Source organism: Acipenser ruthenus, chromosome 6, assembly GCF_902713425.1.
Source record: "Acipenser ruthenus chromosome 6, fAciRut3.2 maternal haplotype, whole genome shotgun sequence".
Lineage (NCBI taxonomy): Eukaryota > Metazoa > Chordata > Actinopteri > Acipenseriformes > Acipenseridae > Acipenser > Acipenser ruthenus.
Genome location: NC_081194.1, coordinates 43,690,376 through 43,705,286, shown reverse-complemented (window position 1 = coordinate 43,705,286; position 14,911 = coordinate 43,690,376). Strand labels below are relative to the sequence as shown.

The following is a 14,911-nucleotide window of genomic DNA, read 5'->3' as shown; positions in this document are numbered from 1 at the left end:
TCACAAGTTGACATCGTCATTAGTGTGAAATATCACTGACCACAAAGCTGATTTGCTCTTTTATTAAGGGTCCTGGTCACTGGTATTTTAATAGGCTCAATCAGTTCTAAATTAAGTATCAGTCTATTAACACTATTTAACTTTAATGTCAGGTTTCATCTCTTGCAATTATACAAGTTCAAACGTATTAGCCCTGCATCTGTTTGTGTGTTTGCAATTCAACATTTGTAATTGTATATAGTGCAATGTGTAGCCTCAGGGATTTTTATAGGCATTTTATTTATTTTTATTTTTTCCAAAATGGGGTCTTTCTGCAGAGACAAACATGTGGCAGGTAGTGGCTGCAGTGATATTCTTTTCTTTCTATGTGTTTCTATCTAAGCTCAGCTGAGACCTACTGAAGCAGCAACTACATCCACCTCGTACACTTAACCTATGGGAAAAAAAAACTTTAGGAAATATGTCCTAACGTAGCACATAAGCTCGGTAGTTATCACGCAGATACACTAATCACTACATCAGGTTAATCGCAATGGAAATACTCAAACATAGGTCTTGAAATAACAGACATAATACCTTCCAAAAATGTACCAAATACTAAATTGTTTAATTTTGAATTTGATTTATTTCACATAAAACTCTGGACAATTTTTTTTATGTGAATTGATATATGCACAACACATACATGTACGTGTATGTGATGCAGACACCGAAGTTTCAATCACCCTTATGTGATTGAGCACAAATCACATTAAAATCTCTTCAGATACAAACAAATAATACAAATTATAAACAAAAAATATAATTTTCAGTTTATAATAGCATTATAAACTGACCATTCCAGTTCAATAATGGACTGTTCCATTGTATATTACAGTTTTAGTACATATTTCAATGTTTAGACTTCTATTGTAAACAGGACTGTGATGGAGAGAGAAGGAATCCGAGCTGTAAGTCTGCTTCCCAACCAGGAAGGACCTTTGGTAAGGTTAGTGTTGCGCCGTCTCCGAGATGGCCGAACTCTGTGTTGCGGTGAAACCGGAAGTCGGACATCTTGGGGTGGGTACGTGGCTGCAGTGCTGCTAAACAAATCCATTGTGATCAGCTGGGGACCACGTAGCGATTAGATAAGGCGTGGCGCCAGGCTGATTACAGGCTGGAGTTTGGCACGCTCTGTGTTTTGGTTTTGTTTTTGTTTCGTTGCAGAGGATTGAAACGGGAGCTGCAGCTACACTGACTGCAAGAGGACCAAGAGCACAGCACTGCACAGCTCCGCACTACAACCCCGGTATTGAAAGCAGAGTTGCGTGCACCGAGGGATCAGGGTGGCACCGATGTGCTGGATTCATTATTGGGTTGTTTTGTTTCAAGGCTGTTGTCTTTTTCTTCCCTCCGATACCATCGTTAGTAGCAGGGGTGACTGTATTATTTTGAACATTGTGTGTACATTCACTTCCTGCACGTCACCACTCACTTCCTTACACATGGTGTACCCCAACATGATAGCGGCGCTCCTGGCAGTGCAGGACCAGCGCCGAGATGAAGAGGAGAGGGGGAGAGAAGCCAGGGAGACGGAATGGGAGGCCTGATGGCAGGCAGAGCAGCGAGAGACATACGCCCAGGCCTGGTGGATCGGCTGGGCGCCCTGCTCCTGGCTGTACCTGGGAGGGAACCACTGGCAGATCCCGCAGTAGTCCTTCCCAAACTGCGGGTGACCAAGATGATGCTGGAGGACGAACCCGAGGCCTACCTGATCGCTTTTGAGCGGCTAGCGGCAGCGTCCCGCTGGCCCCGGGAGCTGTGGGCCATCTAGCTGGGCCCCAACTTGATCGGGGAGGTCCAAGCAGCCTACTGGGTGATGGCACATGAGGCCGCCCTGGACTACATCTGATCAAGCAGGCCATCCTCCAGCATCTTGACATAACGGAGGACGCCTACCATCGCTGGTTCCGTAATTACCAGCGACCCCAAAGAACCAGGCCCCGCGTGGTGCCGCAATATTTGAGGGACCAGGTGGCCCACCATGCTGGAGGAGGCTATAAAACTGTCAGAGGCGTTTGAGAATTCACAGCCAGCGCAACTACTTATCCCGTCTGCCAAGCGTCCATCAATCGTCCTGGCCACCAAGCCAGCCGCCCCACCACCGAGGGCCTCTTTCCTGCCGGCCTTCCGGGCTACACTCACCCGCCTCCCCACTGTACAGAGCACCTCGACCACCCAGAGACCCAATGGGTAGCCTTCCTCCCACTCATGGAGGTCGAAGCTGGCCCCCGGCTGGGGCAGAACAGAGGTCCCCTCCCTGCAGCCCAGCAGGCAACGGGACAAGCAGGCTCCGTGAGCGTCCTTCCCCCCAACCTGTTACCAGTGCCACGAGGTTGGTCACAATGCAACTGTCCTGCGGCTATGGAATGGGACCTGGCCTCCCTCTATTGGCCGCCGGAGCAAGGTAAGTCCCAAGCATTAGTGGACTCAGGATGTGGTCTCACTTTGATTGAAGCTGCTCTCTTGGAAGGTATGTCTTGGAAGGCCCAGGGAACTGCAACCATCTCCTGTATCCATGTATCCTGTAACCGTAGTGTGGGACATATTCCCTGAATATGATAATACATGAACGTGTATTAATTATATAACTGGACTAATTAATTAAACTGCTGTGTTTTAGAAAAAAAGCAAACTGTTGTGTCTTAGGAAAAAGAGCGAACTGCTGTGTCTTAAGAAAAAGGGCCCCTTGGTTCCTGGCAGACATACTGAACTATGTGACCTACTGATTAGAGGACCACGCCTGAACTGGATTAGGCTGAGCGGACAGTTGAATTATGTACAGATAATTCACACGTGCAACAACAATCGTTTTGACCCAAGGAAGACATAAATTAGTGATGTCCCAGTGGAAAAGGACATTAAAACATCAAAGGACTGTGAGTTTTAAAAAAAAGGCAAGATACACAAATTATTTCATGAAAGTTGCTATTTAGCAGACTGAAAAAGACTATACATATCCAAGCAAAACTAAACATTTTGCGCTCCACATCAAATGTTAAACAAGGTGCTGTCACTCTGCTAAGCAAAGCTGTAACTCCGGGACTCTGCCTAAAAACTGAATCAAGACGGGACTCTGCCTGAAAACAGACCCAAGACGAGGAAGCAAGCTGCAAGTGAGTCAACGACCACAAGCAACAAGACTGAGGCCTGGCTGGAGGACTGCCGTAAAACATACAGCGACTGTTATCAGACAAACCAGTCTGGGTCTGTTGTACACCTAAAACCACAGTATCCAAAAGAAACTGCCCTGCTACCTGTGTAGCTAAAAGATTCAGCGAAGAGGACAGAGCGGACGGGCGCTGTTGTGGATCCTATACCGAGGCAGCTGTTTGTTGATTCTATCGAGAATTGAAAGTATTGTTGCTGAGTTTGATCCAATGTCGGATTGAAGACTTTTTTGCGGAGAGGAGCGTTTTTGTACTGGACTCTTCAACAGATTGAGTTTCCAAACCAGCAGACCAAAAATCTAAACTTCAAAGAACCGTTCCAAGGAACACATTCACATAGAATTGAGCTGTTAATTATTTTGTTTGCACACTTTGTGTGTGAAATAACTTTTAGTGAAACTTGATGAAGTAACTATAAGTAATCTACCTCATATTCTTGTATGAAGAATTTCTTTAAAAGTAAACTTGCCATATACTTAATCTAGACACCATTAATAAGCTTAACCCTTTGCGGTCCTGTCGGACCTGGTCCAACATCATCAAAAAGAAGCAAAAACATTTTTTATAGTCGTTTTTTCTCCGGAAAAAGACGAGAAAACCATTCAATGGCCGAGTGGGAGTGACAGGAACCGAGACAAGCCGGAAAAAAAGGCGTATCTCATGAATCATCATACTTGCCCCTGGCATCCCATATGGGCGGTCATAAGGAAACAGGCTGGCTGATATTGCATCAGCGCTCAGAGAACATCACGGACATTTGCAGAGGTTTTTTGAGATGTTATAGTAATAAAATAATGACTTGGATCACATTATTGAGGCGTTTGGTGATAAAACGAGTGATCAGGAGATGATTGATCGGTATGTACGACTATTATTATTATTATTATTATTATTATTATTTATTTCTTAGCATATGTGAAAGCTATAGCGAATGAAAGGGTGGGGCGGGGCTGGAGATGCCTAGTGAGTGCTTTGTTGATATGCAGGGCCTTTTAAACCCGTTTGACTGTGGAAAAAAAATACTTTTAAACAGCGCGTCTAAAATTAACTGCGCCGTGTGAAAATAAACTGGACCTGACACGCCTGACACGCACTTAATAAATGGACTGTAAAAGGTTAATGTGATATAGTCTAAGATTGTCTACATTGTTTCAGTCTGAAGCTGTGATTGTATGTGGGCTTGTGTGTGTGAGCAAGCTACTATGTCACAGCTTGCTCAAGAGCTGCAGTTTGTGTGTGAGGAGACAGGTGGTGTCATATTTCAATTGCCTGCTAGCCAGCATGGGTGCAGTGAGATTTTTTAATTGTGTTTTGTGCTTAGACTAAGAGATGTACTTTCTGACTTTTCTGATTTCTGTTTATTAATTGTGTGCTTTATAAAATACTACTATTAATTGAACATTCCTTGTGTCTGCGCGTGAATGTGTGTTCATAGTAAATCCTCAATCTTTGAAACACGTCAATGAAATATTGTTAGTAAGAGAACTAATCAACCCAGATAAACATTAAATTATCAATTATTGAATTGTTCCTACAGTAGCGGTAGCAAAAAAGTTACCACATCCAGTTGTATTGGGTTGAGACTGGCCGCACTTTAATAATATTGTCACTAAAGAGGTGGGGCAGCAGGGAAAGCAATTGGTCATATTTTCTTGCTGCAGGCCAATCTATTCCCCACTCGTTTCCACCCAAGAAAAACAAAGAAGGAGCAAAGGGCGGATAAATGGGAGGGACTCTCAATGAGACAAGGCTGGGTTCTGGTGGGACAGTCCTCTCTGTCTGTTAAATGCAAGGGAAAAGCGGTTGGTATTCAGTGTGACTGGCGGGCCAGGTTACAGAGGCTCCCAGTGATGAGGCTACTATAGCCTTGCTCGATATCCCGAAATTCTGGGACCGGGAGATTGACTTGAAGTGGCAGCAGAAAAATGACCCCACCCTCGTCAACCTCTGGGAGCAGGTTTGGTCTATCGAGGGGAAGGTGATGACAGTCGGCTGATAGTACCTCCTCCGTATTATGTGATAACCGGGCATCTACTGTATAGGGTAGCCCAAGCCTCAGGCACAGGACAGCTTGTAATGCAATTACTTGTTCCAAAGCATTTTCAAAACAAGATCAAGCGGTTGGCTCACGATATCCGATGTTCAGGTGCAGACAGACGGAAGACTTGTGCAGGGAAAGATCACCAAAATGCAAGAAGGAATCCGAGCTGTACATCTGCCTCCCAACCAAGAAAGTTAGTATTGCGCCGTCTCTGAGATGGCCGAACTCTGTGTTGCAGTGAAACCGTAAGTCAGACGTTGCACATATGATAACCTACCTAAACAACTAAAAAAGCAACATACATAAGGTTCCACAACATTTTTCCACCAGACCACGGTTTCTATTTTGAGTTTACCAGAACACTACTGTACTTCAACTTAAGCTAAAGTCCACCATCTAAAGGGCCCCTGGTGTTACTGCAATGACTAGAAATGAGTTGTTTAATCCAACACAAAAGTACTGCCAGACCCAACAGATTCCAATAGCAGTGCTTGCTTTAAATTTAATCAATGCTGACAAACATTTATTTAGAAACATTCATGTGGCAATTTTGTTTGTACTTGTCCGAAAGGTATAAAAACTCACTTGTCATGTACAATAACAGTAAGCCTTAATAACTCATAGTATAGTGGTAATTCTCTTATCTGACTGAGAACCAAACTAATGAATCCCAATAAAATACAACACATTTTGCTTTTTGGAAGCAGCTCATCCGAGGCATTTCTACTCGCAGTTTTACTCACAAATTACTGTACTAGGAAACATAATTTTGGTGCTTATCTTGGCGAGAGCCGAGTTCAAATCAGCATGAAGTTTTAACATCTACTCTCGTGTAATGGAAATCAAGGTTCACATAGCAGCAACTTTCTAAAACCTGTTTAAAATATTATTTGAAACTACTTACTTTTTTAAATGAATAAAATGGATATTCACAAAACTATCAAATCTGTCTTTTTGGCTATGTATACAAGGGGAAATAACCTGAAGTTAGGATCCAGAATCTTCACATTGAAGACATAAATGCCACTCTGCTCCTGTGACCAGGTAATGAAATTGTTGCCGCTTCTGTTCAGGATTTCATAGGGCTGTCCCAGGTCCCCAAAAATTCCAGGTGTCACCTCAAAACAGGTTCTGTAATTCTGAAAAACACAAACAATAATCATCTCCTGCTGATCTTGCAGAAAGATCTTATATTGAGCCAGATACATTTTTTGTTTGTTTTTGCATCACCTTTAGTGGTTTGGCTTGGGTGTTGGATTAAGGTGGTGGCAACCCATGTGTGAGATACATAACTCAAGTTAACATTGATTGTTTTTTTCCCCAGTTACTTACAAATATTCTAGGATGGGTAGGAACGCCAATTAGTTATGAACAAGTTGTTTATATAGTAGTTCAAACCTTAAGCCTACATTTCAGATGTCAGAATAGGATAATCCTTAATTCACCTCAAACCCCTTGTTTTACATATAGCACTGGCTTTGTAACAGTATTTATCCTTACATTTGGTCCCCAAGCTTCGCCTATCGATTTCTTTGACAAATTGCTGCTCATTGCAATCATGGACTTCCAGGTTTGTGCTTCACGCAAACAGTAAGCCTGTGGAAAAATCAGCACATAGTAGGTCTGAACAATTAATAAAGCAGCAAAGCAAGTCAATTTGTTATTTGTAATTGTGAAAATATACTTTATGAATGACCATAGGAAGTGCATCCTTGCAATGTAACTGTTTTCTAAAGGTCATTGTGATGTTGTCATGTGGGATACAGTATATGACAGGACCCAGTTCCAAAACATCCTGCCATTCACTCATTAAAAAGGTTTTGAGATGACTGAGCTGACAACCTATTCATAAAAAATCTTAAGATGGTGTTACTTTTTTCATTGATCAATATTTTAAGGCAGTAGAGGTAGTTATGAATGATCTTTTCTTATGTGTTATTCTATTTTTATGTCCTAGTCTGTCTTGAACATGATCAAAAGTCTCCCCTAGCCAGTAGGTGTTGCTGAAACAGTGCTGTGAACTACCCCAAGCTAAATTTCCTCCTTTGCCCTGTGGGCCTCTAGCTAAAATGGCAAATTCAGCAAGACAAGGATTCGACTTGTCATGTGTATTCTTTAATGAAACACTGTGAGTCAAATATAATGAATAGATGCCTTACAATATGAATTAAGATGTTGTTTCATGAATGGCAGCAACTAGTTCTCCAGAGATTGGAAAAGCTGGAGTGGTGATTGAGGCAAATAAATAGAATTAAACTTCAGATTCAACATTCCAACTATTTAAATAATGAATAAAACAAGGAATCAGTCAAATAATAAGTGCAGAAATATTTCAACAAAAAATGACAGACCAAAACAAATAATGATACCTCCTCCATCGAAGCATTATATGAGAAGTCTGTCCGACCATGTTGTTCCCAAATTATGAAATTTGCATCCACACTTTTCAGAAAGACATCACCGTCATATCTAAATGTACAGCACAGAAATTAATTATTGGATTTTTTTAGGAAGAGTAAAGAAACATTACTTCCTGTCAAAGTTGTGTTGTACAAATGTAATGGACTTTCATACAGAACTATACAGACAGGCATTAGGACCTTAATAGACTTGAGATGGCCTGCTGCCCACAATTAAGATGGGGCTTTTGGCATCAAAGCCATAGTTTTTGAGAGTAGAGGGCTAGATTGATGTGGAATATTCCTTTAACAGGTTTGTTAAACACTCATAGCCTTTCTGTCCTCAACGTTGTATATAAACCTGTTGATTAGCCTCAACAAAGAGGTGGTGAGGGGACTTGGTTTTTTTTGGCATACAAATGGTTTTCTAAAAACTGTTAAATACTGAAAAGGGCAAATATTGGTTGAGTTTGTTTTGCAGGACCTGCTTATTAGGTAGTGTTGTTGTTTTCTTTATTTTCTAAAAAAGGCCAGTGTCCTAACACTGTGATCTCAAATAAAAGTGCACCACTAATGTTTTAGCTCTACAATAGAGACTTCTTACTCCATTATTTACCAGCATCGTAATTGATCCTGAAACTGACGTACTGCGCCTGCACAGAAGGGGGCATTACATCACAACTAGATTTTTTATGATATGTTAAATGTAATTAAGAATGATATAGCCAGTGTCACATATAACGTCTCTAATTTCAAACTTGGTGTGTGTTGTATTGAACCTTAAAAGACATTAGAATCAGAATCTATCCATATTGTGTGATTGTTTATTGCGGTTTGGGTCGCTATACTGTACATATATCTATATATCTATATATCTATATCTATATCTCTATATATATATATAGATATACCAAAAATATAGTGTCTGACAAGGGATTATATTACCCGAAGCCAAATGCTGACACTATATGAACACATAGGGACAATAGTTAGCCTATATCATACTGCACAGTCATGTCTATATTAACCAATATAGATGGTCCACCAGCACTAACAGAGACAGAAAAAGATGGGGCAAAGCATGTAACCAAAATCGCATTACAGAGCAAATGCAGCTTGCTCCAGTTTTTTCATCAAAATCAGGGGCAAACATGTTTTGCCCTAGCCTTAGAGGTTTGCCCCGTCATCAAAATCGGGCCCTATATCTCAGTAATACTAGAATAAACTAAGTTTTGGTAAAACAAAAGTCAAAATTGTTGTCTTCAGTGTTCACTTGCATTATTATTATTATTATTATTATTATTATTATTATTATTATTAGCATAAAAATGGGTTTGTTTTTACTTACAAGTCTAAGGAAGGCAGAAAAGGCTGAGTGTAATATATATTAAACAGACAGCCATATTTTTCCCAATCATAGTCAACCACCTAGAAAAGTAAAAACATATATAATTTATAAACTGGATTACGCCACATTTTTATTAATAAAGCTTTGTATATTAAAGGGATGCATTCTAATTGCAGATCTAGTGGCTCCAGGCTTTGACCAGGATGAGTCAAATGCTGTAATGGTAGTTAAGGTTATTTCAACAAATAGACTATTATTTTTTTTGTAGTCTATTTGTTGAAATGCCCTTGTGGTCTTTGCTATGTGGGCAAGACCATTAAGGAATTGAAAACACGTATAAGTGAACACAAAAGCGCTATTAGAAATAAGGACTTACGATCACCTGTAGCTAGACATTTTAATGAACAACAACATAGTGTTTGCACTCAGATTCATGGGGACTGAATTTGTTAATACCCCACGTCTGGGTGGAGATCGTAATAAACTTTTATTGCAAAGGGAAGCCTCTTGGATACATACTTTACAAACGGAATGGTGGTATGAATGAGGAACTGTGGTTCTCACCGTTTTTGTAATTTTTAAAGTAATTTCTTTATCCATGAGAGTAACATCTTGCTTTCTGTTATGGATCTATTGGCTAGTTTGTAGTCATTCAACATTTTACAATATTGTTTTATTTTTTTTGTTTGTTTTTTAATATGCTTGAATAGATATTGTAACTGTTTTGGACCTACAGCACAACATAGACTGAAATTGCTTGTTATACTTAATTTATGGATGTTATTGTATAATTGAAAGTTAATTGAACAATTCGTGTCTAAGACACTTTAAATGTCTGTCCGGTGTGTGTGTTTTTTTAAATGTTTGTATTGCACTGACGAAGGCCAGTGGTTGCAATGCATCTGCATGAGCCTGAATTCTCTTCTTCTACAGTTTCTATAAAAATGATTTTTTAATAATAAAGATACAAGCTTGATAGCTGACATTTGGTGAGTGCTTGGCGTTTGATTATTTAATTTTGAACATTTATTTGAGCCTTTAGCACCCTGTGACTATTGCTGCACATGCTTTTTTCAGTGTGCTCCTATTTCTTCAGTTAAGGTTACTACCATTACAGTGTACATATTATTGGTGCAGTATTGTATAAGAGTTTTAACCCTTCGTCTGTGACAAGGGGCACAAATGCACCCCAGCATGTACAAATGAACATATCTTGTAACTCTTTGAAGATCAAAGGATATCCTTACTGTGATTAAAATACTAATCGCTTACCTTTATTTTGATACCAAGCACGTCCTTGTCTGATTCACAAAATGGGAGTTCGTTCTTCAAGGTGTATGTAGTACATTTTTGGGGTGCATTTACACCTCTTACCTTCCAAGGGGTGGGGGGGGGGTAATTTTTATTTTACACATGAGAGGAAATATTTATGCCGGTGTCGGGCCCGAAAATTTATCTGGGCAGCATTGATCACAGATCGTCCTAACTGGCAGAATAGATTGTTGAGAGAGATGGGGGAGATGTAAAAATTGTGTACAGTAGTCTCTGGCTAAGTGTTCTCTAAGACAGAGTTGACCACGGACACAATATGCCAAGGCCAATCACGATATGAATCTACTGTATAAATACAAATGTATTTATTACTTATGTCATGATGCACATGCAACAACATATGTTATTAACAGAATAATTAAGAGAAATGCAATAGGCAAGTGTTTGTTAATAAACTAGAATAACTAATGTTAATAAACAAAATCGCACAGTCATTATCAATATGAGAATGAATTTGAGCACAATGGTTATTAACACAGCACCGCAAAATGCAGCAGCAGCAGCTCTAGATTACTCTTGTGATTACAAGTCAGTTTTGAAAAGATTGAATAAACCATTTGAAATTGAGTTTGAGGATGATGAGTTAACAGGTCACAAAACAGTACTGTATCAGTTTTTAAATCGGTTAGCAACGAATTGCTAATGGTGCCAAAAATGTATTATTTTAAGCGAAGTTCCTGTTCCTTTAGGCAGAGCATTTAGAATGGGAAAATTCAGTTTCACCACAAGGGTGTTCCATAAGCCGAAGTGTTCCTATACGTTGAGACTACTGTATTGGTTTTAAAACGATTGATTTACCCCTAAATATTTAGTTGTTTAATCGTTTTTAAGAAAATGTACATCTATATGTGTACAATACATTAATGTACACCACTGTATTTGATTGATGCATTATTGAAAACATATTATTTTATTACGTGGCCCCTGTTAACAATGCCTGAGAGAGGCAATTCTGAGTAAATGTGCCCTTGTCAAGGCAAATTTCACCCCCCTGCCTAATTTCATCCCCCCTCTATAAAAATACATTAACAAACTAAGTGAAATTTGCCATGACAGGCTATCTACAGGACTTTGAAACTTCAATATCGGTGCTATTTGGATAGGCATTCTTCAGGGGATAGGTTTTTTTCAGGGGATTAAAATCTTTTTTTTTGTTACCTATGCAAATACTCTTTGTGCAGTGTTTTTTGTTGTTTTTTATGCGACATATTGAGAACAAGTATGACAAAAAACATTTTCACCAAATTTTGTACAGGTTGAGTTTCCAAGTACAATATAATAGATATTTTTGTAGTATATGTTTGTGCAATTTTAAAAGACATTTACTGTTAACAGCATGTTTTTTTTTAATAAATAAAAAATATATTTAAAAAATGCCTAGCACTTTAAAACAGCGTCTATTCAATACAAAACTGTTTAAATAATATAAAATAGTTTTGTGTCCTTTTGGTTAAAATTATGGTAACCGCGTTTATGTATGTGGGATGCATTTGCACCCCTTTCTGCCTTCCGTGTCAGCACAATTATTACACTTATGGAGAGTTAAAGATCTGACAGCAAACGAGAAAATAGTGTAAATACTTAAAAATAAACTAAATATAATAACTTTTAGAGGAACTGCAGTGAAAAAAACAACTTTTACTGACTTACTAAATCTTGTTCTGTAGGAATCTGGAGTACAGACCTGAAAGAAATAAGAATAATATTCCTCTGCTTCCATACTTTTAAGAAATAATTTGTATTGTGAATAAAATTTTCCAATTCTTACTTACCCCGGAATAGTATAATTTGTAAAATTCATAATTTTGCAAGGCAATCCCCAAGGTCTAAAAAAAAGAATCACAGTGCTGCTAAAAATGCTATAATAATATTATAATAGACTACTGAGGATTTTTCAGCCAATCAGAGAGGAAGACTGACACGTACATATGTTAAGTTTTTGTAAACAAATTATAGACAAATTGAACTAAACAAGTGGGGTCCAGTCCAAGTTGTTAAACATTTTACAATGCCACGCCCAGGTAGAAAATATGCATACCAGTGATATAATACTCAATACTTAAACTACTTACCTATGAACACGGATGTTTCTTTTTGGATTACAACCAACATGTATATGTACTACCTGTTAATCAAACCAAAAAAGGTATTCGCTTAATTAATATTCATTAATTGCATTACATTTAGTAGTGGTTTGCAATTCTGAAGTGGCACACCAGAATTGCAAACCATTTAAAAATATTTTCTGATCAATAACACTCTAATTACTTCTTATAATACAAATTCACTTAACACAAATTTCCTGTTAGTGCAAATTATTTTGGAGACCTAGGGAAGAAAAATGTGAATCAAACTAAATGCCCTAATTCGAACAGCTGTGTAAAGGATATTGGGAAATGTATTAACTTTCTACTGTACTGTATCTTAGTGCTATTTGTGGACTACTAATCCTGCATTTCGACGCAAAAACGTGCACTATTGTTGCAGACGAGAGTTGTGGTGGATAATGCATCACTGTACAAGAAAAAGAAAGATGTTATTATTATTATTTATTTATTAGCAGACGCCCTTATCGAGGGCGACTTACAATTGTTACAAGATATCACATTATTTTTACATACAATTACCCATTTATACAGTTGGGTTTTTACTGGAGCAATCTAGGTAAAGTACCTTGCTCAAGGGTACAGCAGCAGTGTCCCCCACCTGGGATTGAACCCATGACCCTCCGGTCAAGAGTCCAGAGCCCTAACCACTACTCCACACAGATGTTGCTACAGACTTCAACATTCCCACAAACATTTTGTCAACCATTGTAAAAAAACGGGATTCAATAATACATGCTTAAAAAAAGTGAACTGGATGCAAATCACCAATGTTTCCGATTTGCACAATACCCTGATGTTGACGCCTTTCTTTTGTGGTTTACAAATGCTTGTGATCAGAATGGGACATGCAGATTTCAAGTTGCAAATGTTGCAACTTTTCAAATGTTCTCTTACAGCTGTATTTTCAATAAAACGCACAGTACTTCGATTTGAAACAAACTTTTGGTGTGACAGACTTCCTGCACGTGTGGTGATTGTCAATCTGATCTTCCAAGCACAAGTATCTGTGTGTTGAACTACTTTATTTCGGTTTAACTTGTACAGTGTTTGGTATTATTCCAATGTTTCAGAATCTGTCACCTCTATTTATCACTAAAGAGGAGTGGCTTAGTCTGTATTACAACTATCACCTGCCATTAATGGTATTAATCAAAAATGCTATTTTAGGAGTGCACGTCCCCTCCCCCTGTGGGCTACCTGTTACATTTAGAAAAGTTTGCTGTGGTGTATTACACTAAAAGCATAGCAAAGTGTAGTGCAGAATGGTAAGGGATACTGAGAGCATGGTAAAGCACAGGACTCCACTATATCCCCCTCACAGGGGATTTCATGAGGTGTATGAGGTAAATATCGGCAAATGTAGAAGTGAACGGATCAAGGCTGAAAGCCTAGGTCTGGTGACATGCTGCAAGTATTCACTCGTAGTCCTATGACTCTATTTTATACCACAAGTGTGGGTATATCTAATGTGGGATACATTTTTGTTATTCCACATGCTTACAGGGACTAGTTTCAAATGCTCAAGCTTGGTTCAAAAGATGGTTGTGAAGAGGCCTGTGACAGAGAGAGAAGGAATCTGAGCTGCAAATCTTCCTCCCGACCAGAAAGAGCGCTGTGCAAGGTTGGTGGTATGCTTTCCCATAGACGGGGCGACTCGATGGTAGGTGGAAACCTGAAGTCGGACATTTTTGGAGGTAGCGCGTAGTTGCAAGTTTACTAAACAACTCCATTGTGGTCAGCCATGGGGCATGCAGTGATTGGATAGACCGTGGAGCTGGGCTGATCACAGGGAGGAGTTTGGTAGTACAAAGGGGACGCAGCTACGTGAGTACAGCCCCTTACACTGAATGACAATAACAAGGTGAAGCACTGTTTGTTTTGATTGTTTGTCTTTGTGACAGGATGGCTGGGCAGTGACGTCAGGTCAGAAGCAGGAACTAAAAACACTGACACCAAGTACTGCAGTTAAAGGCGGCGTTTGCCGTTTTATTTTTAAATAACAAAAATAAATAAAAGGTTTAAACAAAAACACACTGTGCTCGCGGAGCAAAATAAATATTTTAAATAACACAAATCACGAACACAAAATATAAATACAGGTCAGGCTGGGCAGTCGCTGTCACTGTTCCTGTATATTTTAAAGTTTGTTTTCTCTCTCCTCGCTCTCTCCACTCTCACTCCTCATAAACCAACCTTGAGTGCAGCGAGCTGCAGGCTTTTATGCAGGTGACCATCTCCCGATTTAGCAACAAATTAATCACTTAATTAATTCGGGAGATGGCCACCTTCTGCACGAGGTTTTTAAACTGCTGTGGATGGGGCTACCCATCCATGCTACTAAACAAAACAAATCGGCTACGCCGTCATATTTATAAACAAAACAATAACAAAACATACGGCACTTCGCCGACAAATATAAAACACAATAACACGTTGGTATGCCGTCACAAATACAATAAATAAATCATAATAAA

At 39.2% G+C, this 14,911-nt stretch overlaps 1 protein-coding gene across 1 annotated transcript in view; it reads right to left on the bottom strand.

Annotated features, from left to right (window-relative positions):
- The window catches only part of LOC117411229 (cation channel sperm-associated auxiliary subunit epsilon-like), a 31,068-nt gene that overhangs the window by 4,453 nt on the left and 11,704 nt on the right, over nt 1-14,911 (bottom strand). The window contains exons 7-13 of the mRNA XM_059025954.1: nt 12,402-12,454; nt 12,102-12,155; nt 11,980-12,049; nt 8,998-9,077; nt 7,620-7,719; nt 6,751-6,846; nt 6,232-6,389 (exon numbers count right to left, since the gene is read on the bottom strand). Coding sequence (XP_058881937.1) covers nt 6,232-6,389; nt 6,751-6,846; nt 7,620-7,719; nt 8,998-9,077; nt 11,980-12,049; nt 12,102-12,155; nt 12,402-12,454 — 611 coding nt within the window. The remainder of the gene's footprint in view (nt 1-6,231; nt 6,390-6,750; nt 6,847-7,619; nt 7,720-8,997; nt 9,078-11,979; nt 12,050-12,101; nt 12,156-12,401; nt 12,455-14,911) is intronic.